General features: G+C 53.7%; 1 protein-coding gene across 1 annotated transcript in view; it reads left to right on the top strand.

Annotated features, from left to right (window-relative positions):
• The window catches only part of LOC119395618 (ribonuclease ZC3H12A), a 310,368-nt gene that overhangs the window by 266,607 nt on the left and 16,890 nt on the right, over positions 1-26,871 (top strand). Inside the window, exon 8 of the mRNA XM_037662598.2 lies at positions 14,342-14,746. Coding sequence (XP_037518526.1) covers positions 14,342-14,746 — 405 coding nt within the window. The remainder of the gene's footprint in view (positions 1-14,341; positions 14,747-26,871) is intronic.

Genomic DNA, 26,871 nt, shown 5'->3' on the forward strand with positions numbered 1-26,871 from the left:
CAAGGCGTCCCGGCGTCGGCAGAGAGCCGGGCGCAGCTGCCATGTCAGCTAGCCTCACGCAGCAGCCGTGAGGCAGACGGCAGCTAGGCTTCTCGACGACGGCCGAGACAAGGACACAGCCGGGCGGTCCGCCTGACGTCAGCGGGTTCCCGAACACCTCCGGGGTCCACGGCGATAGGGTGAAGGTGGTTTCCTATGGTGTCGTCACCACGCCGCACACTTCCAGGGCACGCACAGATGCACCACGCACGTACACACACGCACACACACCTCCGAGGTCGGGCCTCTCCCAACGCGCCACGCGATGGATGGATGGATGCTATGAGCGTCCCCTTTATAACGGGGCGGTGACATGTCTGCCACCAGGCTCGAAGGATAAAAAAAGAAAAAAAAGAAAAAAAACTTCCTTGTTTCATGTTGTCCTAATGCCTTATCTACATTGATTAAATCTATGTTATTATAACAAAAAATATAAATTCACAGTCCATCTCTCTGCCTCTTAAGGCAGAATAACCTTTTTTCCCCCAATTATTTATTTTTGTACTTTATCTCTACTTTTCTGCCACCAATACTCTAACCGTCTCTTACTTATTTCTATCGCGGGCGTGTTCAGCTTTCCATTGTTGTGATGGAAGGCGCGAAGCGTCCTTCGTCGCTCTTTCCCCGCGTAAGCACCAGTATTCACGCCCCCTCCGCAGGCGAAAGAAAAACACAGCGAAAAGCAAACAAAACAAAATGACACTCCATACGCGGAAAATACGAAAAAAAAAACACATCAAGTATAAACATGAACACTCAAACAAACAAAAATAGCAGCAAACTGGGCGGGGCCCACTTCTTTGCGAGCACAGGCCGTAAAGAAGTTAGGCAACTGAGGCTAGATAGCAATGTGAGGGCCTTCGGTTGCGGAAATAAGTCCGCCGTCCGGCGCGAAATCACTAAGGTGACCGCTTCCTCAGATTATACCGGTGCGTGGTCCGAATGCGGTCCGCCGTCCCGGGTGTGCCCCGTTGCTCGCGCAGTGCCACTGGGCGCTGGCGGGAGCTCGTCAGACCTCGACGCAAAGGCTTTCAGGTCTGCGATGTGGGCACGGCTGAGTTTTCCCGAAAGGGGATCTTTCAGCAAGTACGCGAGCGGAGTCCAAGCTTTCTCCACTCGGTACGGACCAAGCCACTTAGGAGCGAGCGAGGCTGAGAACCCCTTGCTCGCGTCGCTAAGAGCGTGGTTGCGCTTCAGGACAAGATCACCTACCTTAAATGAAAGATGGCGATGTTTCCGGTCATACTGGGCCTTCTGCGCCGCCCTGGCCGATGCCAAACTCTGCCTTGCTCTACTGAGAGCTCGACAAAGCCTGTCCCGAAGCTTTGATGCGTAAGCAGAACAGTCTGCTGGTGCTTCCTCGTCTCCGAGCTGGCATTGCATGACACTGGTCACCGGATCTGCCAACTCTCTTCCGAAGTTGAGGAAAGCGGGAGAGAAACCAGTAGAGCGACTCTCGGAGGTTCGGATTGCGAACGCAAGCTCACTCAAATGGTCTGCCCAGTCCTTTTGACTTTCGGCAAAGGCCGCCAACATCGGTTTGAGCGTACGATTGGTTCGCTCCGTCAAATTGGACTTGGGATGGTAGGGCGAAGTGGTGCAGTGATTAATTCCTAGGGAACGGCACGTGTCACCAAACACCCGAGCGGTGAAATACGACGCGTTGTCAGTAATCAGTCTTTCCGGAAAGCCGAACCGACAAAACACTTCCTGCAGCCTCTCAAGCACCGCTCGCGCTGTCACCTTCCGAAGCGGAAACAATTCCACCCACTTCGAAAAATGATCCACGACTACCATCAGATCTATGAACCCCTGCTTGCTTCTGGGGAACGGCCCCATTAGGTCGCAGGTGGCTACTTGCCACGGACGCTCACTGACAATCGGTTTCATCAGGCCGGGCGGCTTGCCACCCCTTGATTTCACCGCTTGACAGACATGGCAGGAACGGCAATAGCGGAAAATGTCACGCTTCATGCCAAGCCAGGTCACAGTCTTGCTCAGTTTTGCAAAAACTTTGGAGCCACTCAGGTGACCGGCCATGGGTTCGTCGTGAGAGGATCGCAACAGTGCGGCTCTCAGACTTTTGGGCATAACCACCTTAAACGGGTCCACGGACTCCTCATCGGTGGCTATGTATTTCAGCAGGAGCCCGTCATGGTCCAGCAAGTATGTATCCGCGGGGGACCCAGCGACACACGCCGGTTCCCGTCCCCCTGCGCCCGCCGCACTACCAGCAGCGTCACGGCGCTCCGTCTCCCTGAGACCGTCGCTCAACTCGCGACAAAACGGATCATCTTGCTGGGCCTTCAGTAGCTCTTGCCTGCTGAAAGCGATTCCCATTCTCCCAAAGGGGAGCCTGGTATCGTTCCCACTCAGGACTGCAGCCATCGCTGCCGCTTGCGTCGGCGTCATGGGTTCGCTTCCGTGTTGCTCACCCTCTCGCCCGCGTCGCGGCGTGCTGCTTGCCTGGCTCGCCTGGCTCGCGGAAAGGGTTCGCTCGTCGGCGCACTCACCCTTCTCTCCGCTCGGCGGCTCGGCCGCCGTTTCGCCCCCGTCGCTTGCTTGCGCAAAGGCACCGCTTGCGGCTGTCGCACCGGGATCCAGGCTCCCGGTAGACACTGGGGCACGAGATAGCGCGTCAGCTACCACGTTAGTGCTCCCCTTCCGATACTGCACTGAAAAGTCATAATGCTGTATTAGGAGAGCCCAGCGCGCCAGCCTGCCCGCAGGCTCACGGAGCCGCATCAGCCAGCTTAGCGCGCTGTGATCTGTTTGCACTACGAACTTCGTCCCATCCAGGTAGACGTCAAACTTACGCAGTGCAAACACGATGGCGAGACACTCCCTCTCAGTCACGGAATAATTCTTCTCCGCGGGTATCAGCGAGCGGCTTGCAAAGGCCAGCGGCTGCAACACGCCATCGTATTCCTGTAGGAGAACTGCTCCTAATCCCAGATCACTCGCGTCAGTCTGGACCACGAACGGTCTGGTCAGGTCGGGGAGCTTGAGCTGCGCTGTCTCCGCAATGGCGCTAGACAGATGGCAAAACGCCTCTTGCTGCTCAGGTCCCCATCGCCACACCGCAGACTTACCCAAGAGCTTGGTCAAGGGCGCCTGCACTCGGGCACAGGACGGAATGAACGACCGGTAAAAGTTGGCCATTCCAAGAAAGCGGCGCAGGCCGCGTACGTCCTTGGGCACGGGGAAATCGAGGATTGCTCGAAGTTTCTCCCGGTCTGGCTCAATGGAGCCTTCGCCCAGCGTAAACCCAAGTAACTGAACTCGAGTCTGCGCTAATTGGGCTTTCGCGGGATTTAACGTCATCCCGGCAGCCCTCACCCTCCCGAGCACATCGGCAACATGGGCCAAGTGCTCTTCGAAGGTTCGTGAATAAATCACGATGTCGTCGAGGTAGCACATGCAGTATGACCACTTTGCTTCCCCGAGGACGCGGTCCATGAGTCTCTGAAAAGTCGCAGGAGCATTACAAAGACCAAAGGGCATACGAGTGAACTCAAACAACCCTCTGTGGGAGGTGAACGCGGTCTTGCACCGGTCACGCTCATCCATCCGGACCTGCAGGTAACCTTTGGAGGCATCTAACGTGGTGAAGTACCGCGCAGTGCCGAGGTTTCCTACGATGGAGCTAATCGTGGGAAGCGGATAGGCATCCTTACGAGTCACTCCGTTCAGACGGCGGTAGTCTACGCACAGGCGATGACTGCCATCTTTCTTAGGCACCAACACAATTGGAGACGCCCAGGCGCTGGACGAACGGCGAACAATGCCAGCTGAAAGCATATCGTCCAGCAAGCCGTCAATAACCTGCCTCTTGGCCAGGCTGACGGGTCTGGGGTTACACTTCAAAGGAAGCGCGTCGCCAGTTTCGATCGCGTGGCTCACCAACTAAGTACAGCCCGGCTGATCGGTGAAGACTCGTCGTACTCGCGTAACAGTGCCGACAAACGAGCCTTCTGTGTATCATCCAAATGAGTCGCACAGGCGGTCAAAGGATGCGGAGCCTCTGCGTGTCGTGCCGCTCGATCCCGATGGGGATTTTGAGCCGACGAGCGCATGGCGCGGGGGCCTGCCCCCGAACTTTGCACGCGACACGGTTCCGACGCCTCTACTGCACAGGCAGTTGTATACGCCGGCGGGCTGATGAACGGCTTGAGCTGGGAAAAAGGTCCGTCGCGATAGCCGCCATTCGCAATGTCCACAACGATACCGGTTTTTAGGAGAAAGTCCCGACCGAGAATCACAGGAACACTGAGCCCTGGAAGATGAACGAAACGCGTGCGTCTCCTTCGATCTCCCCATGTGACAGTCAACCTTGCGGCGCCAGCCGACTGGGCCACGCCTTTCGCGAGGGTGAATGTCGTTCGGCTGTCCCGCAAGCGCACCGAGTGCTTCCGCAAGTGGGACAAAACCTGTTCGCCAAACAACGAAGCGCTCGCGCCCGTGTCTAGCAACGCCGAAAATTCGCGGCCGGCAATAATGACCGAAATAAACGGCGCGTGCGCACCAGCAAGACTGCTTGCCCGGTACGCGGAGGGGAGAAGCAAGGGTTCGGCCGCTCGTGCCTTCACGAACGACCCGCGCCCCCGTTTCCCTGCCTCACAGGAGGCCTACATACGGGACACTCCCTCGCTATGTGCCCTCGCTCGCGGCAGCGGAAGCAGCGCATTCCGTCTCGGGAAAGGGAAGATGCGCCGTCGCGGCCCCTCTCCCGAGGAGGAGCAGCCTCTAGCGGCAGGGGTCGGTTCGCCTGTTGATCAAAGGATCTGTCACGGCCGCTGATCTGTTATGACGAGTGTCACCCTCATCGATGCGCTGGGTCGGATAGCGTCCCTGCTCGCGCGCGTCGAGTTGCGGTGCAGCACAGGCTGCTGCGCGCCTCGCGTACGCGTAGGGATCTAGAGCGCGATCGCTCAGCTCCCAACTGTGCCCGCTCCTAGCGGGAGCCGCAAAGGCAGCTCCGGGGGGCTGTTGCCGTTGGGGAAAGGGCACGGCCCCTCCCCACGCGCAGCGCGGTTCAAGGGCCACGCTGGCTGGCGGTGGCGGGCGATAGGCGCGCGCGGCGAGAATGTCGCCTTGAATGCGCTTCGCCTCGGCGGCCAATTCCTCTAAATCTCGGAAGCGGCTGCCGCGCAGGTACGCCGAAAAGGTCGGATACGCCTGCCTAATCACCCGTTCGACGCGTTCCTCGTTCGAAGCTCTGGGCTCAGCGATAGAGAAAAGGTCTTCCATCGCGCGTACGTACTCCTGAAGCGACTCATCAGGAGCTTGCGTGCGGAGCTCGAGCTCGCGCCGCATCCTACTCTCGTAGTCTGCGGGTAAGAATTCGCGCAGGAAGGCCGCGCGGAACTCGTCGAGGGTTGCTGCTCGGTGGCCTGAAAGCCGATACCACCTAGCCGCCGTGTCAGTCAGTGCAGCTGGGACGACGCGTCCGAGCACCTCCTGATCGTCCAGACCCGTGGCTCTCTGGTAACGTGTGAGGGAGTCCAGGTAATCTCTTGCACTTTGCAGATCACCGTACCCGCTGTAGGTCGGAACGGCCAACATGACAGCGGGATGAGTGCGTTTCGGAACAGCCGAAAGCGTTTGGACTGCCCCTGTGAGCGCCTGTATCATTTGGGCGGCATTTTGTAGCAGCGTCTGTGCACCTGCTTCAAAGGAAGCTGTCAGTAAAGTTTTGGGTCCTTTACCCGCGATCGGATGATCGCGATTCGGCCAGAGGCCGACCACCAGGCTTGTGAAGGTTCGTCACCGAGGTGCCCCGTCAGCGACGGTCGTGGTGGCGATTTGCAGGCAGAGGCTCGGAGATGATGGAGAATTAAAGCAGTTTATATACAGATGGTTACAAAAACAACATATTTACAGCATATTTACAAAGTCAGAGCGTCTACGTTGGACATAGCCCACACCTCGGGAGACCCGAGTACTGCCTCGCAGTAACACCGCCCTGCTCAGACTGCCCTACTTTCCACGGTCGGCCTCTTTTCCTCCTTCTCAGCATCCCTTTCCTCAATGCGGCTACGTGGTCCCGCCAACTCTGGCGCGCCAGTTCCTAGAACCCATGCGGCCGCACCCGCGGAGGGAAAAGCGCTCCACCGAAGGGATGACGTTACACAGTGTTCCAAATGAGGTCACCTCCCGAGTTGTTTTCGCGGCAGCCCGCACTCGGGGGAGGGGGGGGGTGCTTTCAAGAAACGACGCCGGCACGCCGCAACCGGCCACCGACTGCCTTCCCTCGGCGCCGACTTGACCCGTTGACAGATGTCTGTAAACCCCACGCCGTCCCTCTGTTTGCGTGGGGCACGGTGCCGGCAAACTGGCGCCAACGGCCCTCCCCAAGCTCTCTGTTTTTTTCCCGAACCTTACACGCCCCCCTTAAGCTTCACATAAGAGGCCGACGCGTCTTATGGGAACAACAATGAAACAAAAAAAAGGTTTGGGAAACCTTAAGTCCTCCGTACTCGGCTAAGGGTTAATGGCCCTTCGCAACGCTAAACATGTATGCACCACGACACTTGCGTCAACACGCTCTCGATTTTCCACAAGAAAAAAAAAAGGAACATGGCAACAATGTCTAACGTTGCGTTACGCGGCCATAAACACAGTGGGCCAGGGTCTCCAGTTACAGGGGAGACCCGGCGAAGGTAAACAACAAAAAATAACGTTCATGTACGTCCGTCCAATAACCGTCCACTGCGCACACACACTTCCACCTCGCAGTTTGTGGGTGACACGGTTTCAGAGGCGTGCAAAACGCGTGCACAAAATGTCAACCGCGGCACGGAGTTCACAGACTTAGTTCCGTACTGCTGGTGCACAAAGGGGAGCACTCCCCCCTCCCGCCGACTGCCCGGCACTGTTACTCGGATACCGCCATGCATTTGGCACGCGCAACACCGGACCCTCGTTGACATGGGCGCTGCCCTTTCTGTGATGTGCAGAACGTTCTAGCCCTGGAGCGCCAGCGACTACCGCGTTATCTTTGCCCCGTCGGCGTCGCCAACGGTGTCTGCCGCGGACCCTACCCGGTCCGTTCCGCTTAGGGAACATTTTTCCGGAGCACTGATCGTCGAACGCTAACACGGCCTCGCTCACTCGAACCCTCGACGGCTTCGCCCGCATATCAGGCTGCGGTGCGTGCGCGGTCTGTTGTCTAACTCTATCCGCCTCCTTGAGCAACTTCCACGCATCCTCGGACAACAAACAGTCAGTGCGTGCCCTTAGTTTGTCCGTCAGCGCGCACAACACCGGCACTGCTGCCTTACCGTCCGCGAAGATTACTGGGCCACGCGCGAGCGCCAGCGGCAGCATTGTCAGCCTTGCACGTACCTCTTCCCCGAACGCGGAGATCAGTGTAATTGACCCGTGCGGCTGCACAAGCTCCGGCGGGACTACGCTTTCCCGGACGACCGTGACGTCAGTGCCCGTGTCAAGAATGGCGCGAACCCCAACGTCTCCGCAACATAATCCGATGGGCTCGCGTTCATGCCCTCCTGCAACTATCGCCGTCGCCGATACGCGTGCGGACAAACCTATCCTCTCCTGAGAGCCAGACGCCGCGGCGTCGCGATTTTCCGCTCGCGGGCAATCCGCCTTCAAGTGTCCATGCTCACCGCATAGGAAGCAACCCCGCGCCTTTGTGGGCTCCCGCGCTAGTGGTTTAGCCCGATCCTTTGGGCCCGTGGTCATTGTATCAATGATTTTGCGTTCCGACCTTTTCACACCACTGTTTTCGCCTTCCGCTTCCTCGAATGTTACGACTAACGCCGCAATTTCGTGGGCCTTGCGCCAGCTCCCTCCCTCTTGGAGCGTTACATATTTTAAGGCGGCCTCCGACAAGCTGTCTTTCATCTGGTCCGCGGTAAAAAGGTCGACGAGCTCCTCAAAGGTACTCACGCCTCTCGCCTCCACGTAACAACGCAAGTAGCTCTGCAGCCTGGTCGCGAACGCGCGCCACCCTTCTGCCGCTCGCTTCTTCGCCCCATGGAACCGGCGGAGGTATTCTCCTGCGGAAAGCTTCATTTCCTCGAGTACCGCGCCTTTCAGTACCTCGTAGTCCCTATGCTGTGGTGGTGCCAAGCGCGTCGACAAAAATGGGATTTTTTCCGCGACCAATGGAAAAATAATCTGGCCCCACCAAGCTTTTGGTACTTCGTACCCTTCCAGCGCGCTCTCGGCAGCCTCAAACCATACCGGGACCTCGGCTTCCGTCGGGAACTTTGGCAGCACGCTTCTAATCAATTTTGAAAAATGTCGCATTTCACCGTGGTTCTCCTGCCCTCCGTTACCGCGCGGGGTCGGCCCGGAGCCACGTTGTTCTCTTGCAATTTCCAGTTCTAACTCTCTCAATCTGATTTTCATTTTGAGAACTTCTACTTCTGAATGGCTCTCTGGCTCCTCCAGACCGGCGGCCTCGTTCCCGACTTCCTCGTTGTCGCTAGAGTCGCCCATACCGCTGGTCGTGCCTTTATCTGGATTTAAATAGGCGAACCGTGTTTCCATTTACACCTCGACCTAGCCTAATCCGAACACAGTGCACAGGCCCAGGCGGAAGAAGAAGAGCACTCACCCGTCGAGACGACCGCTGCGTAGCTCCTGTCCTCCCCTCCGCGCTGGTTTTGCTGTAGCCTTCCGCTTCGATCCGCCGGCGCCCAGTGGACGACTTGAAGAAGCAGGCCAGCCGACTCCCACGGCTGTCTCCTGGCGTCCTTAGGACCCTGGTCCTCGTGCTGCACTGCTTTGCTGAGGCCGCTGCTTTCTCTCCGCCCACGCCGAGTGCTCGACACGGAATCTTCACCCGCTGCCGAAGCGTTGCCTCCCCTTCACAGCCTGTTGAATCCCTTCGCCGTCTCGAGATGCTTGAAGAGATCCCACCGCTGCCACCAGTAAAGTTTTGAGTCCTTTACGCGCGATCGGATGATCGCGATTCGGCCAGAGGCCGACCACCAGGCTTGTGAAGGTTCGTCACCGAGGTGCCCCGTCAGCGACGGTCGTGGTGGCGATTTGCAGGCAGAGGCTCGGAGATGATGGAGAATTAAAGCAGTTTATATACAGATGGTTACAAAAACAACATATTTACAGCATATTTACAAAGTCAGAGCGTCTACGTTGGACATAGCCCACACCTCGGGAGACCCGAGTACTGCCTCGCAGTAACACCGCCCTGCTCAGACTGCCCTACTTTCCACGGTCGGCCTCTTTTCCTCCTTCTCAGCATCCCTTTCCTCAATGCGGCTACGTGGTCCCGCCAACTCTGGCGCGCCAGTTCCTAGAACCCATGCGGCCGCACCCGCGGAGGGAAAAGCGCTCCACCGAAGGGATGACGTTACACAGTGTTCCAAATGAGGTCACCTCCCGAGTTGTTTTCGCGGCAGCCCGCACTCGGGGGAGGGGGGGGGGGGTGCTTTCAAGAAACGACGCCGGCACGCCGCAACCGGCCACCGACTGCCTTCCCTCGGCGCCGACTTGACCCGTTGACAGATGTCTGTAAACCCCACGCCGTCCCTCTGTTTGCGTGGGGCACGGTGCCGGCAAACTGGCGCCAACGGCCCTCCCCAAGCTCTCTGTTTTTTTCCCGAACCTTACACTGTCGGTGCGTTAACGGCGCGTTCGAGCGGTGGGGAACTGTCTCCGAGCTCGATAAGCGGCGCGGTTTCAAAAGGGATACCGGCCGGCGTCGCGCCACTCTCGGGGAGCGCCTGTCGCGCATGCTGGTCGAAGGGGGCACTGGCCCTGTTTTCGAGCAAAGCGGTATCTGCTAAAAACGACAGCGGACAAAACTCACGCCTAGCAGACATAACGCGGGTAACACGGCGAGCCTGATACGCAAAGGCGTGCTGACTCGACTAAGTCTAATCAAAGGCTTAATGAGCTTTTGATACCGCGTTGGGCGCCAGTGTGGTAGCCTCGATGCTCACCGGAGCCGAAGACTACCGCGGGTTCAGGCTTAGCGAGCCACAGGGCCGCGTCTACCGTCGCCTGCTTACGTTTAGCGCACCGCTCCGCACGCGCTCAGCTAGCAAAGGCGTTGAGCGCCGCGCAGCATAAACACAGTGTTCGAGCTAACATACACACACAAACACTTTATTTGCCTTCTGCGGCACCCCAACACACACACAGTACACGTCCGCTCCCGGGCACGGGGAAGCAAAGGGCTTCCCACGCGGACGATACACCAACTGGGGTTCCGCGAAGCACGTCGCAGCTCGCAATGGCGAGCTTTGACACGCCGCTCGGGAAAAAGGTCCCTCGCGATGACCACTGGGCCTGGTCGCGGGAGTTAGGGCAATCTCCGTACGCGTGGGCCTCCGGCAAGTGCGACTCGGCGTGGTACGACCGCGCACGAGCACTAGGCACCGCTCTCTGGCTTAGCGTACGAACCGGAGCTAACACTGAGGTAAACACGCCTGCAAGGATGCCGAGGCACCCAGGCAGGCTTCAGTCCAGCGATTCCCAAAGGGGACGTTGGACCGGAAAGAAATACGTGCTTACCCAGCGGCGTCCGAGGAGAGAGAGAGTTCGTTCCGGCCTGCCCGCGCGTCAGTCGCCGAATTTCGCGGCTCTCCGACCGCGCGCAGCGCCACCACGAGTGTCGGCGCGTAGCGCAAAATGGCGCCACTCGCCGTCGCGGGAGAACGGGAGAGGGAAAGGATTCGAAATGCCCGCGCAGTGGCTTCGGGCGCGCCTCGGATCCCCACAGTGTGACACGCCAAGTCAAACCTACCTAACATTTTCGGGTCTGAGCTAGGCACACTGTTGTGCACTAGGCGTTTATTGGACGCTGGCGTAAGGGTCGACCAATAGCTCAATTTCACAGACCCCGAGCATGAGTGGCGTTCATGAGTAATGCACGGTAGAGACAGAACTCATGATTGGTGCTTGAGAGGATGCAGTGTTACTTTTTGATACAAAAGCTTCTGTATTTTTAAATATCATACTTTGAAGACAATTGCAACACATGACAATAAAGTTGTTTCCACTACAGCTGTGGTGGCTTGCAGCAGCCAGCATGAGGTGATTCTTTCGGTATATCTCCATCAAAGGCGCACCTAGGCTGGAAGCTGCCAGTGACATCACTGGCACAGTGAAATGTGAAAGGAAATGTTTTCACTCGTCTGCTTAGATTTGCAACTTTGAAGACATAACTTTAGTTCCCACCCACCAATTTTTATCATTCCTGTATTGCTCAGTGTTCAGTACTGAACACACTACAGTGCTACAGAACGCAATTGCAGGGCTCCTTCAAGGGGCTCTCTTGTTATTTTTTGACCACATTCAATTAAAAAGCACAGATATATATGTATATTTTTGTGCTTATTTTAAAAGTGCAGTAATTATTCTTTGGTTCATATATATAGTGAGAAATTTAAATGTTAATTGCTATTGTTTTGTGAGACAATAGATAATAATAAACTGGGCAGAAAGTTATGTTTAATGCATGAGTGGAAAGCTGAATGAATAAGAATCCAAGTGCTGCAAGCAGTTTTAAAATCCAACAACAATTACCAATTGAAATTCAGCGTTTACAGTATAGCCACTAATGATCAAGAACATAGGAAGGTCAAAAAATTATAGAAGTGACGAAAGAATCTGCTTGCAGCATTTCAAGCTTTGTACATCCAGCTTCATACATCAAAAAACGTTACAGCCGTAGCTTTTCTAGAGCTTGAGAAATTGTCGCACCAAACAACCAGGGTGAGTAAAAGCTTGTTTTGAGAAAATGCAAGAAAACAGATAAATCTCATTTTTAACCGCAGTAACCGAAAATATGGAAATATTTTTATTGGATGATTAGTAGCCACCAAGGACATGCTGCAATCCTACTGCATGTCATTAAATGAGCCCATTTTTTGTGATTTTTCTCAATCGAAATACAGCTTGTCCTGGTGATATAAATTGCTGTTGGGGCTGAAATATCAATTCACGATACTCGTGGCAATGCCTGTATGTTACAAAAATGCTGTATTCAGAAAACTGACTTTTTGCCATGGGTAGTTTGTTTTTTATTTTATATATTGCCACACGTGTTTATATCTGCTTGTGTCCGTTTCTTCGTACAGCATGATTTTCAATTTACAGCACTGCATCTGGGCCAGTTGGTTCATGATACTTGAGGAAAGCCGGCAAACGAACGGGACAAGAGGCAGACACCACGGCTGCTGGAACTTACAGCAGCTGTTCCAGCGGTGTTTGTGCCTGCCTCGTGTCCCGTCCTTTTGCTGGCTTTCGTCAAGTAGCACTGGATTGCTAGTGTGTTGCAGATGCGCTTGATAAAACAGTGGGTCCACTTGATCAGCTGATGCATGCACATCTGTGGGTTGTTCTTGAACGTTTCGCATCGCGGTTATAATGGATAAAGTGTTTGCATTCTTTCCACCGAGGTTCAACCGTGCATGCTGTTTTCATCACAAGTTCTGTTATGGGCACAAGTTTGCCCAAACAAGGCCAATTCCCAAGTCACTTGGTTTCTGTGGCTACGGATAAAGACTGTCGCTTCAATGTGGTAATATACAGTACCCTCTGGTGAGCTCTACTACGCTATAGCCATCAGGAAGGTGATGACCCTGTGTCATGAGCTAAGGTCGTTGCGAAGCCTCCTTAACACTTTCGTGACCACGCCTATTCCCATCGATAGTATGTTATCGATGACTTCAAGATCAAGTTTTGGCACTCTCTGAGCGGTTCTGGACAGCTAACGCAATACAAAGCATAAAATAACATGTTTTTTATCACTTTTGTTTGCGAGTTTGTTTTTCCCACCGCGGGGAGATTTTTAAAGCTCGTTCGCAGTCGGGTAGGTGAGCGCTCATTGTTTCGGACTTCGCGTCGATGCCGCTCGCCGGTGCTCCACAGAAACGGCGAATTTCGACGGATTCCGATTAATATGAGCGGTAATCTCTGGATCATGGTAGCACCACAGACACAGAAGACGACTTCGATTCGCCAGGCTTCAGTACGGACGGCGAAAGTGCGTCAAACCTCCCCGGAACATCAGCAGATATCCGCCGTAAGTTTCGTCTTCTCCTCGGGTCGTTTTATCGCTGCTGCGCGTCGATGTAAACGTATCTGGTGTGTTCTAAAATAACAGCTATTATCTTCGTTCGGGCGGGAGCATTTGGCGCCGGCTGCAGAAAGAGCGCAGTTCTCTTCGCGAAGACGGCGCGGAGCACACTTTGACCCAACGCTCCGGTGTGCTGCGCGGCGGCGTCTTCGTGTTGTTTTTTACCGCAGAAGTCGTCAGAGAGATATGCAACCACACAGATAAGTATGCGTGGATGCATACTTTCGAAAAGCCAGCATACAGTGAGAGGAACGGATCCATGGAGGGAGGTTACTGAAGAGAAGATGAGCAAGTTCGTCTAACTCCATGTGTACATGGTAATCGTTGAAGTCCCGCGCTTGCATTGGTGTTGGTGTCGACGACACATATTTCCAGGCCTTCGTCCACCGTCACTGATGCCACAGAAAAGGTTCAAGGCTTCTTGAGTGTCTCTGATCTGAAGAAGACGACCGTCGCCTCCCACGAGAATCTTCACCCCGTGTCTTCTCTATTGCAACACATGAACGATTTTTCTACGCTATCTTTTAACCCCGTCGGAACCTTTCAGTGGATGAGAAAATGGTGAAATGTGAAGGTCGGTATGGTATTCGGCAGTATATGAGCGAGAAAGAGGTCAAATGAGGGTACAATTATGGATTTTTGCAGATTTCGAACAGGCTACACTGTTCATTTCAACAAATAAACAGGAAAATTGAAAAATACCAGAAATGCAAACTATGCTAGGAAAGTTGAACAGAAATAAAAATTTTTTTCCCGAAACATGCACAGCCAGCCTTTGTTTCACCGCGTCGAGAACCTGCATCGCGCGGTGGCATGATGGGCACTAGTGCCTATATTCTCGTATTTATGTAAATAATCTGTGCACTTACAGAGCTTATATTTCCACTATTATTCTACGAGGGCTTTGCGTTCAAAACGTATATTTCGATTTTTTTAAATGTTTAACCATTGCAGAGTAGCATTGATGTTTTTATGAATCCTTCTTTCTTTTTGATGCATTTTTCTTTGTTTGATTTTTTTTTATTGAATTCGAAATAAATCCGCTGTTTGGAATTAATACTGTTAGAAAGACCAATTCTTCCTCTATCATTTCATACCCTACACGTTAGCATCAATTATATTCTGTGGCAGGAAAAAAATATTTCCTGGACTAGCCAAAAACAACCGATTTTTCCGCGGTCACGAAAGTGTTAATTTAATGAAACGACCGTGCCTTTCATGCAGCAGTCCCGTACTGTCGCCTGGCGGTGCGAGCAGCGCTGAGGACACTCTGGGCAGTGGAAACCTCCACCGCAAGCTCCAGCGGCAGCTGACGCTCAACCCAGCGTTTGACCCGCGGCTGTACCAGATGCGAGCCGCAGTGTCGTCGGGCCTCGTTCCGCCACCTGCGGTGAGCCTGGCGGACGCTGTGCACGGCCGCGCTGGAAGCCACGAGAACCTCCAGCATCGAGCCCTCGGACGGCTGGCAAGCGACTCCGGCTTGGTCGCCGTGGCTGGCGGAGGGTGGGGCTCTCTGCCAGGGGCACACACCGAGGTGACGCGCATTGCCAGTGCCCCGGACACGACACGGCAGCAACGGTCACAACAAGGGGCCGGCATTCAGCGCCTCAGTAGCACATCCGACACCAGGTTAGTGCAGAGCTCTTCATTGAAACATTCTGTACCTGTGAAACAGCATGATTTTCCGGTTGATATTTCTTAGATATAGTTGAACCTGCTCAATGAATTTCAGTACTTATTTCGTTACACGGAATATTATCAAGTTGGGTGAAGACATGCTAACGAAATAACAGTAAAAGCTCATTAATTTGGATTTTGTGGAGCCGGAAGAAATGTTTACTGTGTGACATTCTGCCTCTAGTGAAAACAACACGCAAAAGAAAGACACGAACACGACATGTTGTCATGTTCATGTCTTTCTTGTGTGTGTTGTTTTCACTAGCGGCAGAATGTCATACAGTAAGCAATACCAACTAGGCCAAGAAGTTCTCCTCACGGAAGAAGTGTCTCAATTAACCCAATGTCGAATGATTGAGTATCAAGAAAACAATAAACAAATGTCTATTACATCAATATAGTACTTTTATTTGCTGCATGAGAATGCAATTTCTGTTCTTGTTTGAGAGCAGTGCCACAATGCCTTCACAATACGACTGTGGCCCCGTATCTTAATTAATCCAAAGCATGTTCTGCTCCCATCCCTTCTCAATTACCACCACCACCATGTGCTCTTGACGATAATTTTGTCACAGACAATACGCCCAGCAACAGATCGTTCGTCCATTGCAATGTAGCAGGCAAGTTTTATGCCAGGATAGCACTCTGAAACGCGGTTCCGAAAACACAGTGCGGTTTATTAATGTATCTCCGCCATTGTTCCAACTACTTCTTCTTTCTCCTCAGCAGACTACCCGCTACTAGTTTATGTCCCAAGTGTGTCGTGTCAGAAGAAGAAGAAAAGTATGCCACAGATAGGCCCCCCTGCAGACAAGTGGCCATGGGCACTTGAAGAAAAAAAAATGATCAGACAGAGCTTGTCAGAATGGGTGCCGGCTTGATCCTTTCAATGCTGACTGTGTCTTCATGCCCATCACGCAGGATTTAAAATGATGTTCAGAACGCTTGATGACTGGGAAAGGACCGTCATAGCGAGGCTGAAGAGCACGGCGAGACGCATCGACACGAACAAAAACGTGTGAAGATGTCTGTAGGTTTGCCGGCAGAAAAACGTCGTTCTTAGTATGAGCTGAAGTTGGTGATGGGCGCAAGTTTTGCATGAAGACCCGCAGACGCTGGACGAAAGAAGATGGATCCGAAACACTCTGCGTAGTAACGGGGCTGACGAGGTCACCAGGCAAACGGAGTGTGCAGCCATAAACCATCTCGGCTACAGAGCAGGCAAGTTCTGGCCGAAGTGTTGAACGCAGGCCCAGAAGCACGATGGGGAGGTGTGATACCCAATCTTCGGCGTGAGGCTGCGAGGCGAGTGCTGCTTGGGGGTCTTATCCATTGGAGACTGCGTTGTAATCTCCGGAAACTCGTTGAGCAGAGCTGTATATGGTGACGTAGGCGGTTTCACGAAAGTGGGGTTTAGGGCCGTAGCGCGTGACAGAAAACCATTGACCGATAAGCCGGTATAGCTATCCACCAGGCGACAGCGGTTCATATTGTCACGTGGTCGTGACGTCGATGAAGACAGCAGTCGGCGTTTGCAGGATGAAACTGTTTATTTGGCCGAACTTGTGGCCGGAAAATGAGAACTATAACTACAGCAATACACGCTGTACAAATATAGCGGCGAACAGGGCGTCGTCCGTCGATCAACTGACAAGCGGTCAATCGCGTCGGCTTTTATACAGGCGGTATCGAACTTTCCAGCAATATCGCTGGTGGCGGCGTTATCTCTAGACAAAGCTGGAACGTTCGCGTGCGGGGCGCAATCTTAACAGAACGATCTACTATAGACGTGAAGCTTCTCGAACAATGCTTCGCGGACAGCGTCGAGCGTTGATAACCGTCCCTGCCGGTCAAACCCGAATACATCAAAACAAGACAAGAAGTGGGCGTGGCATTGCCCCCCTCTGAAAAAGCATCGTCCCGATGCTTGTGAAAGAACATAGAAGAGAGAAAAAAAAAACAAAACAAGTGCATACAAAAATAAATTACAATAACAAAGGAAGAAAAATAGAGTCCCCAGGTTCGCTAACGCGCAAAAAACGGCTTAAGGCGCACGACATGGACGACTTCAGGTCGTGCGCGGCGTCGCTGGGAGTTCGTAATGCCGTCCGGGATCACCTCGTAGTCAAGAGCGCCGAGGCGTCGAAGAACCTTGTATGGCCCGAAGTATCGCCGAAGGAGTTTTTCGCTAAGCCCACGTCGGCGTATCGGCGTCCAGACCCAAACACGGTCGCCGGGCTGGTATTCCGCGAAGCGTCGTCGAAGATTGCAGCGACGGCTGTCGGTGTGCTGCTGGGTCTTGATGCGCAGGCGGGCGAGCTGTCGAGCTTCTTCGGCACGTTGTAAGTAAGCGGCGGCATCGAGGTTTTCTTCGTCGGTGACGTTGGGTAGCATGGCGTCGAGCGTCGTCGCCGGGCTCCTTCCGTAGACCAACTTGTACGGAGTCATCTGCGTCGTTTCTTGGACGGCCGTGTTGTATGCGAAGGTCACATACGGAAGGATGGCATCCCACGTCTTGTGTTCGACGTCGACATACATGGCCAACATGTCGGCGATGGTCTTGTTTAGCCGCTCGGTCAGGCCATTTGTCTGTGGTTGGTACGCTGTGGTCCGGCGGTGGCTTGTTTGGCTGTATCTCAGTATTGCCTGAGTTAGGTCAGCAGTAAACGCCGTACCTCTGTCGGTGATGAGAACTTCTGGGGCGCCATGACGCAGGACGATGTTCTCAACGAAGAACTTCGCTACCTCGGCGGCACTGCCTCTAGGCAGGGCCCTCGTCTCGGCGTAGCGGGTAAGGTAGTCTGTAGCTACGACGATCCATTTGTTTCCGGTATTGGACGTCGGGAACGGACCCAGTAAGTCCATCCCGATTTGCTGGAACGGCCGTCGAGGTGGCTCGATAGGCTGCAGAAGTCCGGCTGGCCTAGTGGGCGGTGTCTTGCGTCGCTGACAGTCCCGGCAGGTCTTCACGTAACGAGTGACGTCGGCGGAAAGGCGCGGCCAGTAGTACTTCTCCTGTATTCTTGCTAGCGTGCGAGAAACACCCAGGTGTCCAGCCGTCGGGTCGTCGTGCAGAGCCTGGAGGACCTCTGGCCGCAATGTCGAGGGTACCACGAGAAGGCTATCGGCTCGAAGCGGTGAGAAGTTCTTCTTTAGGAGAACACCGTTGCGCAAGAAAAATGACGGCAGTCCCCGCGTGAATACCTTCGGAACAACGGTGGTCCTGCCCTCGAGGTATTCCACAAGGCCCCTGAGTTCTGGATCCGTTCGCTGTCGTTCGGCGAAGTCGTCGGCACTTATGATTCCCAAGAAGGAGTCGTCCTCCTTGTCGTCCTGCGGCGGTGGGTCGACGGGGGCGCGAGACAGGCAGTCAGCGTCGGAGTGTTTCCTTCCGGACTTGTAAACGACGGTAATGTCGAATTCTTGAAGTCGTAGGCTCCACCGTGCGAGGCGACCTGAAGGGTCCTTCAAGTTAGCTAGCCAACACAATGCGTGGTGGTCGCTCACAACTTTGAAGGGCCTGCCGTAGAGGTAGGGGCGAAACTTGGATGCAGCCCAGATGATCGCTAGGCACTCCTTTTCTGTTGTGGAGTAGTTCGTTTCTGCCTTTGATAGCGACCGGCTAGCATAACTGATGACCCTTTCCTGCCCGTCAGTCTTCTGCACAAGGACGGCGCCGAGTCCTACGCTGCTTGCGTCGGTGTGGATTTCCGTATCGGCGTATTCGTCGAAGTGTGCTAGTATAGGAGGCATCTGAAGGCGTCGTTTCAGTTCTTCAAATGCTTCGATTTGCGCCGTTTCCCACTTGAATGGCACGTCGGTCTTCGTGAGGTGAGTTAGCGGTTCGGCGATTCGTGAAAATTCCTTGACAAAGCGCCTGTAGTAGGCGCACAAGCCGAGAAAACTGCGCACGGCTTTCGTGTCGGTGGGGGGCGGGAAGGCAGCGATGGCAGCTGTTTTCCGCGGGTCTGGGCGAACACCACCCTTGCTGATCACGTGACCCAAAAACAGCAGCTCCTCGTATGCAAAGCGGCACTTTTCAGGCTTCAAGGTGAGGCCAGAAGTCTTGATTGCTTGTAGTACAGTGTCCAGGCGCCGGAGGTGTTCGTCGAAGCTTGAGGCAAACACAATGACGTCGTCCAAGTACACAAGGCAAGTCTGCCACTTCAGTCCAGCCAGCACGGTGTCCATAACGCGCTGGAACGTCGCAGGTGCCGAGCAAAGACCAAAGGGCATAACCTTGAACTCGAAGAGGCCGTCTGGTGTTATAAAGGCAGTCTTCTCTCGGTCTCTCTCGTCGACTTCGATTTGCCAATAGCCGGTCTTGAGGTCCATCGACGAAAAGTACCTCGCGTTGTAGAGTCGATCCAGGGTGTCGTCTATCCGTGGGAGAGGGTAGACGTCCTTCTTCGTGATTTTGTTGAGGCGGCGATCATCGACGCAGAAGCGTAGGGTTCCGTCTTTCTTCTTCACTAACACCACGGGTGACGCCCATGGACTCTTCGACGGCTGGATGATGTCGTCGCGTAGCATTTCGTCGACTTGTTTCTTTATGGATTCGCGTTCTCGCGTTGAAACTCTGTACGGGCTCTGCCGGAGTGGCCTGGCACTTTCCTCTGTTATGATGCGATGTTTTGCGACTGGGGTCTGGCGGATTCTTGACGATGACGAAAAGCAGTCCCTGTATTTCAAGAGCAGGGTTTTGAGCTGTTCTTGTTTATGCTTCGGAAGGCTAGGATTAACGTCGAAAACTGGTTGAGAAGCTTGGTTCGTCGGTGTTGGCTCGGAAGAATCGGCGATGGCGAAAGCCATCGACGTAGCCGTGATTTCTTCGATGTAGGCGACTGTCGTGCCTTTGTTTACGTGCTTATACTCGTTGCTAAAATTTGTGAGCATCACTGTTGCTTTGCCTCCCCGCAACTCTGCTATTCCTCTTGCGACGCAAATCTCGCGGTTAATCAACTGGTGCTGGTCGCCTTCAATGACGCCTTCCAGGTCTGCTACTTTCTGAGAGCCGACGGAAATGATGACGCTGGAGCGAGGGGGAATGGTGACTTGGTCTTCCAGCACATTCAAGGCATGCTTCCCTGGCGGCGTGTACCGCGGTAATGCTTTTTCTGTAGATAGTGTTATCGACTTCGATCTGAGGTCGATGACTGCACCATGAAGGCCTAAGAAGTCCATACCAAGGATGACATCTCGGGAGCAATGCTGAAGGACTACAAAGCTTGCGGGATAAATCCGGTTGTTGATGGAGACCCTCGCTGTGCAGATTCCTGCCGGCGTTACTAGGTGACCTCCCGCTGTGCGGATTTCGGGGCCTTCCCAGGCGGTCTTGACTTTCTTCAGCTTCGTCGCGAACGGTCCACTGATGACGGAATAGTCGGCTCCAGTATCGACGAGAGCGGTGACGTTGTGGCCGTCGATGAGAACGTCGAGGTCACTCGTTCGTCGCCTACCGTTTCGATTTGGTCGCGGCGTCGGATCACGGCTACGTCGGTTTGTCCCGCTGCTTCGTCGTTGTGTCGTCAGGTCTTCTTCGGGCCGTGAAGTTTCGACGTCAGGGCTTCGTTCGGCTTGCGGCGTGTTCTTTAGATGTCGTTGCGGCGTTGTCGTCGGCGGCGGAGGATCTTCGGTATTTCGTCGTACAGCAACCGCACCTCCATCGGTTGCTGCCCTTAGTTTTCCGGATACGGGCTAGGTGACCGGCCCCGAGTTGGGCCAGTGTATGGTCGGCGTTGGGGAGAGACGTAGCGGCCTGGCGACGGCGAACGGGAAGGTTGTCGGGGCGTCCATTGCGTTCCCGCGAGGTAGTCGGCGATGTCACGTGGTCTTTCCCCTCGCTGTGGACGCGGCGCGTCGATGGCGAATCCACGCAGTCCCATCTGTCGGTACTGGCAGCGGCGGTAAGTGTGGCCAGCTTCTCCGCAATGGTAACAGAGTGGGCGGTGGTCGGGGGCGCGCCAAACGTCGGTCTTCCTCGGCGTGTATCGTTGGCCGGCTGGCGGGCGGTGTGACGTCGGTGGCGGCGGCGGTGGTGCCTGGCGGCGGAACTGTTGAGGCGGCGCGGCGTCTTGACTTGGGCGAGGAGGGGGAGCGTTGCGTCGGGCTGCAGCAGCATAGGTCACTGCTTGCAGCTGCGGCTGCGCTGACTCGGGGGTGCCCAGAGACTGCTGGATTTCCTCTCGGACGATGTCAGCGATCGACGCAACTTCAGGCTGTGGTGAGGGTAAGAGCTTGCGTAGTTCTTCCCGCACGATCGCTCGGATCGTTTCGCGCAGGTCGTCGGAGCCGACAGCATGAACAACTGGGTTGTCTTGAATCGATCGGCGATTATACTGCCGGTTGCGCATTTCCAACGTCTTCTCAATCGTCGTCGCCTCTGAGACGAACTCTTGGACTGTCGACGGTGGGTTCCGCATTAGCCCAGCGAAGAGCTCTTGCTTTACCCCTCGCATGAGCAAGCGGACTTTCTTGTCCTCGGGCATGGCTGGGTCGGCGTGTCGGAACAGTCTGCTCATCTCTTCCGCGTACAGCACCACGTTCTCGTTTGGAAGCTGCACACGGGTTTCCAGCAGAGCTTCGGCCCTCTCCTTGCGGACGACACTCGTGAATGTGGCAAGGAATCTTGTGCGAAAAATGTCCCACGTCGTGAGGCTTCGCTCTTGGTTCTCGAACCAAGTTCGGGCAGAGTCCTCCAAGGCGAAGTAGACGTGTCTTAACTTGTCTTCATCGGTCCATTCGTTAAAAATGGCGACGCGGTCGTACTTCTCCAGCCAACTTTCCGGGTCTTCAGCAGATGATCCGTGAAAGGTCGGTGGTTCCTTTGGGCGCTGTAGCAGCACGGGTGCAAGCGGCATGGTTGCTGTCATTGTCGCTGTTGTGTTGGTCATGGTCGGGGTCTTCCTGGTCTTGTCGGGTAAAGGCTGGTATTCTGGAGGTAGTCCTTGTGTCCTGCGGCTTGCTCGCTGTTCGGGGTAGGCGTCGATGTCTTCGTTGCGGCCCGGACTGGGTTCACGGCCTGACGGGAGCGACCGGAACATGAGCGAAGCAGCACCTCCACCAGATGTCACGTGGTCGTGACGTCGATGAAGACAGTAGTCGGCGTTTGCAGGATGAAACTGTTTATTTGGCCGAACTTGTGGCCGGAAAATGAGAACTATAACTACAGCAATACACGCTGTACAAATATAGCGGCGAACAGGGCGTCGTCCGTCGATCAACTGACAAGCGGTCAATCGCGTCGGCTTTTATACAGGCGGTATCGAACTTTCCAGCAATATCGCTGGTGGCGGCGTTATCTCTAGACAAAGCTGGAACGTTCGCGTGCGGGGCGCAATCTTAACAGAACGATCTACTATAGACGTGAAGCTTCTCGAACAATGCTTCGCGGACAGCGTCGAGCGTTGATAACCGTCCCTGCCGGTCAAACCCGAATACATCAAAACAAGACAAGAAGTGGGCGTGGCAATATCCACGAGCAGATGAAAATGCCTTAAGAAATCGGCGCCTAAGATTGCGTAGCGCACGTCTGCTATGCAAAATAACCACTGCAGTTTCCTCTTGAGACCAAGATCAAGGGTCAGAGACTTCTGTCCACAAGTTGCAATGACAGAAGAATTGATCGCTTGCAAAGGAGTTGACTTCTCGCGGAGACGCCGGTCAGTTTTGGACGCTCGAATTATGCCGACTTCTGCTCCAGTGTCCACCAGCAAGCAAAGACCTGTGGTTCTGTCGGTGATGTGGAAGAGGCGGCTTGATGCTTGGCCTTGATTGCCCGCCGCTGTTATTGACGATCGGCCGGAGCGTTTCCCATGCGCCATGAGCAGGGTGGCACACATCTGCGAGCCGCGGCACGAAAACGCCGGTGATAGTAGCATGTCTTCTGCGGTGAAAAGCGGTGCTCGGGCTGGTGGAGGGGCCGTTGCGGAGCAGGCGACGTAAGAGATGGTTGGTGTGGACGAGGCTGGTCATTTAAGTTGCGAATGCTCAGCAATTGCAGACGCAAGTTGGCGACTTCAGCTGCGAGATCTTTTACCATTTCTCGAAGGGAACCTGCTTCGGAAATCGGAGAGGTGTGGGCAGCGTTTATGACTGCCGGAGCAACATCCATCATGTCATCGGCCATTTCTGCCAGCTCCGACAGCGTCTTATCCTGAGCTGGGACAAGAGCCATTCGCACGGTAGGTGGAAGACGCTGTAGAAACAACTCACGTAGTATGGATGTTTCCAAGCCGTCCGGCTGGTCCCCAAGCAGGTGCTGCTGGTGACGTAAAAACTGTGTGGGACGGCGGTCCCGGAGCTCTTCGTTGCACAGAAGTTGCGCCGATGCTTAGGCGGAATGAGTCGGCGAAGAAGAGCCTCTTTGACTGTCGTATATGGAGTGTCACCAAGCGGGCCCACGAGGATGTCGCGTATTTCGGCCATTGCCTGTGGCGGCAACGCTTCAACGAGGATCTCATGCTTGCGAACTTCTGACGTGATGCGATGAATGCGGAACTTGTTCTCGACTTGAATGAACCATAAGGAGGGATCGGCAAGCCACAGCTGTGGTAGCGTTATGGCAGTAGTACCTCCAACAGCACCCGAAGAGGGTACATGGCCGGGTGCAGTGGCAGCGGTACCAGGGCTGAGGCCGTCGAGATGCTCACGCTGCTCCATAGAAGGTCGCGTTCGCAGTCCGGGTCACCAATAAATATAGCACTCTGAAACGCGGTTCCGAAAACACAGCGCGGTTTATTAATGTATCTCCGCCATTGTTCCAACTACTTCTTCTTTCTCCTCAGCAGACTACCCACTACTAGTTTATGTCCCAAGTGTGTCGTGCCAGAAGAAGAAGAAAAGTATGCCACACCAGCATGTGGACCGCGGCTGAAACGCTCCTCATTTTTGAAAGCTTTTGCCATGTATGAGTGTTGTGATATTGCTTGCGCATTGCATTGAACCAAAACAAAGCTACTGAATGTCGCACCCACTGTGAAAGAAACCGTGGTTGCTAACGACGCAATCATAGGTAGCATCCATGCATTTCTGTAGCATGTGATACAAGTACAGATGGCCGGAAGATAGCCGGAGACTAGACAGCAAAAATAAGACATGGCGCTACGAGAGCCCGAAACGAACTAACCCTTTATTTTCCCGCGTCCCCATCTTTCAATCCCCAGGCGTGACGCCACAACACACAAAGCAGCAGCGCCGCGTGTTAGCTATTAACATTGTGACAGCATGCACAGGGCCTACGCACACAGAGTCGAAATGAGACTAGTGAGCGGTGCGACCCAAATGCCCACGCAGTTTTGAAGGCCTGTGTGGCCTACACGTGCCGAATCAAGAGAAAACTGCTGTTTGCCGCAGCCATTGCAGATGAAAGCCAACTCGCTGATGCACGATGACAAATGGTAGCTAAGCAATTCTGATGGCATGTGGCGAAAACAAAACTACTGCTTGTCACAGCCGTTGCAGATGAAACAGCAGTCGCTGTTCACGCATTCATCGATAGCACCCGTGCTGTTCGCTTGCACGAGTCAAAATGAAACTAGTCTGCCAGCAGCCGCACAAGCCTTCGTCGCCAGCGTGTGATAGTAAATGGCGACCACACTCTTCTGAAGGCCAACACTGTGTCACATCCCAGTGTTGGTCATGGTACCAGCGTTATGACACTGTCTCGTTTCAGTTGGACGCTGTTTTCTGTTGCACACTTGCAGCACTTGGCCAGAGAACAGCTGCATGCTTTGAGGATCACCCAAGTTGACTGAATTAATGATAATTTGATGCCAACAAATAAACATGGTGGCCTTGACATATAGGCACTGCCAAGCACGTGATGCAGCACATATGCAAGCTTGGCCTTTGAAATTGGTGCACGCTACTACAGATGCTGTTGTTGGCAGTGTGACTCGGACACCTCTCATCTGAATCTGAACTAGCGGGCCGCAGTCCCGAAATTTAGTCCAACAACGGCTTTGAACAAGGGGGATTTCAACCGCCATTTGAAAGAATGCCTTTCCTATATTTCATGTATGGGTCGTATCCAAAGAGGATTTGATGTAGGTTTCGAGAAAGATGTCGGTACTGACCTGCAGAATAACTAAAATTCTGGAATAGATCTTTTGTTCTACGGGGTGCCTTAGGAAAAAAATGCTTGAAACCAGTCCCGTCTCTGTAGCTCCCCCGAACAAAGTGTTATTAATCGCAATAGGTGAGAAAATAATGCAAATCCCATTTAGCAAAGTCACAAAAGTTTATTCCTTGTGAAGCCTGCGCGTTTGAGACCCCTGTCCTAGTGCCGATCACCTGCACTCTGGGAACTGTCTGAAATAACTGAAGTATGAGCAAATACGTCCCAAGAGTTTCGTGCCATAGGCTTATCTGCATATTTGACACCGCCAGACGACATGTCCTAATTAAACAAATTTCCAAATTTAAGGGGGCTGAGTTAATGAGGGTCATGCCATTCATCATGCTTAATGTGCTCCAAAAGCAATTTATTGTCCAACAGTGTGCACTTACTTGCAGTAGGTGGTGATATTAGTTGGCACTAGCAACATGAATGTGAATTGCATTCCCACCATGTGAATTAATGTCATCCAACTCAAGTTCACTTCCTTGGACATGGGCATAGTATAGTGGTGAAGCACATGAGGTCACCTTTATTGAAGCCTTCTGCACCTCACGTGGTGTTGCACTGCCCCTGGGACCTTTGACCCAGCGACAATGCCATGTCATGATAAAGTGACAAAATTTTGACAGTCTGTGACATCACAAAAGCAACCAAGCTTTGCCCTCCCTTCTCGCCGACTGAGTGTACCGCATTTTGAGTGCCACCATCTGATGAGGCACTGAAGGCCGCCCTGTCACATGCCACCTCGTCATCAACCACGACATCTTCACAGCAGACTTATCGGGGCAGGAAACGTCGGCCTTGCAAAAAGCAGCAACCTTCCTTTGGCTGCACTCACGGCACCCGCCTATTGCACTCCGGTGTGTCGAAAGAAGTTTGATGTTGTCTTGGCGAGAACATCTGATTGTCTGGACTCCACTTCCATGCAGCATGACCAACTACGGGATGTGAGCAAGCCACATACATAGTTCGACATAGTTACATTACAATTGACATGACATGCGCTTGTGTGGCATGTGTTACATCATGTCAATACAGGATATAGTGATTCTTTTCCACGTTTGTGGTATGCCTTTAATTGTTGTTGCAGTAACTGCTGGTAACTGCAGTTACAAATCAACATGGCAGTGCTTATGAAGACACGACCACCTGCTTCGATCCGAACTTGCGCTTGCTACTTGGCCACTGGGCTGACAGCAATAAATAAATGGTGAAATCAGCCATTGTTTGGTGTCATCTCATGCTGAGGACAAAGCATCAGGTTTGTTTTATCATTACAGTCGAACCCACTTATAACGATCCCACATATAACGATCTATCGGTTATAACGACCATATTTGGGTGCACTTACGATTTTCCTGTGCTAACCATTGAAGCTGCGTCCAGATATAGCGAACATTTTTCAAAGCCTCCTACTTTTACAACGAACACTTCAGACACGGTCGCGGTAAAAATATGGCGCATACGAAGCGAAAAAAAGTTAAAACATGCCTTCTAAAGCGTGACAGGGGCGCGCGCTCGCGCGTGCCCCGCTTACTCACGACTTGAGATATCCCTGATCGGCGAGCACCGCACGCAGATTTCGGACGCTGCGAGCGCGGTCGCTCACTTTCCAGGCGTTTCTTCAGTGGTAGAATGACAGTGAGGAAAAAAAAATAGTAGGTAGCATGAAGCCTTGCGGTCAGCTTTCGCGCGGTAACCTTTCCTGACGCTGTTCTCTGCAGCTACGACCGCCTGCGATGAACCAAACAATGCCTTGGAACGCAAGAAGGCATAAATGCAAGAAGTTATAACCGCGATAACTTTCCATCGCAAAAAGGTTCACTGCGTCCCTAAACATGTACGCCGACGCCACAATGTGCCGCGAAAAGTCCTCCGTCATTTCGGTAACGGCAGAGACCGCTCGATCGGTGATTAAGACTTCCGCGCGATTGCGGCGATGCCTTCACGGATAAGC

The sequence above is a fragment of the Rhipicephalus sanguineus genome, chromosome 6 (genome assembly GCF_013339695.2).
Source record: "Rhipicephalus sanguineus isolate Rsan-2018 chromosome 6, BIME_Rsan_1.4, whole genome shotgun sequence".
NCBI classification, from domain to species: domain Eukaryota; kingdom Metazoa; phylum Arthropoda; class Arachnida; order Ixodida; family Ixodidae; genus Rhipicephalus; species Rhipicephalus sanguineus.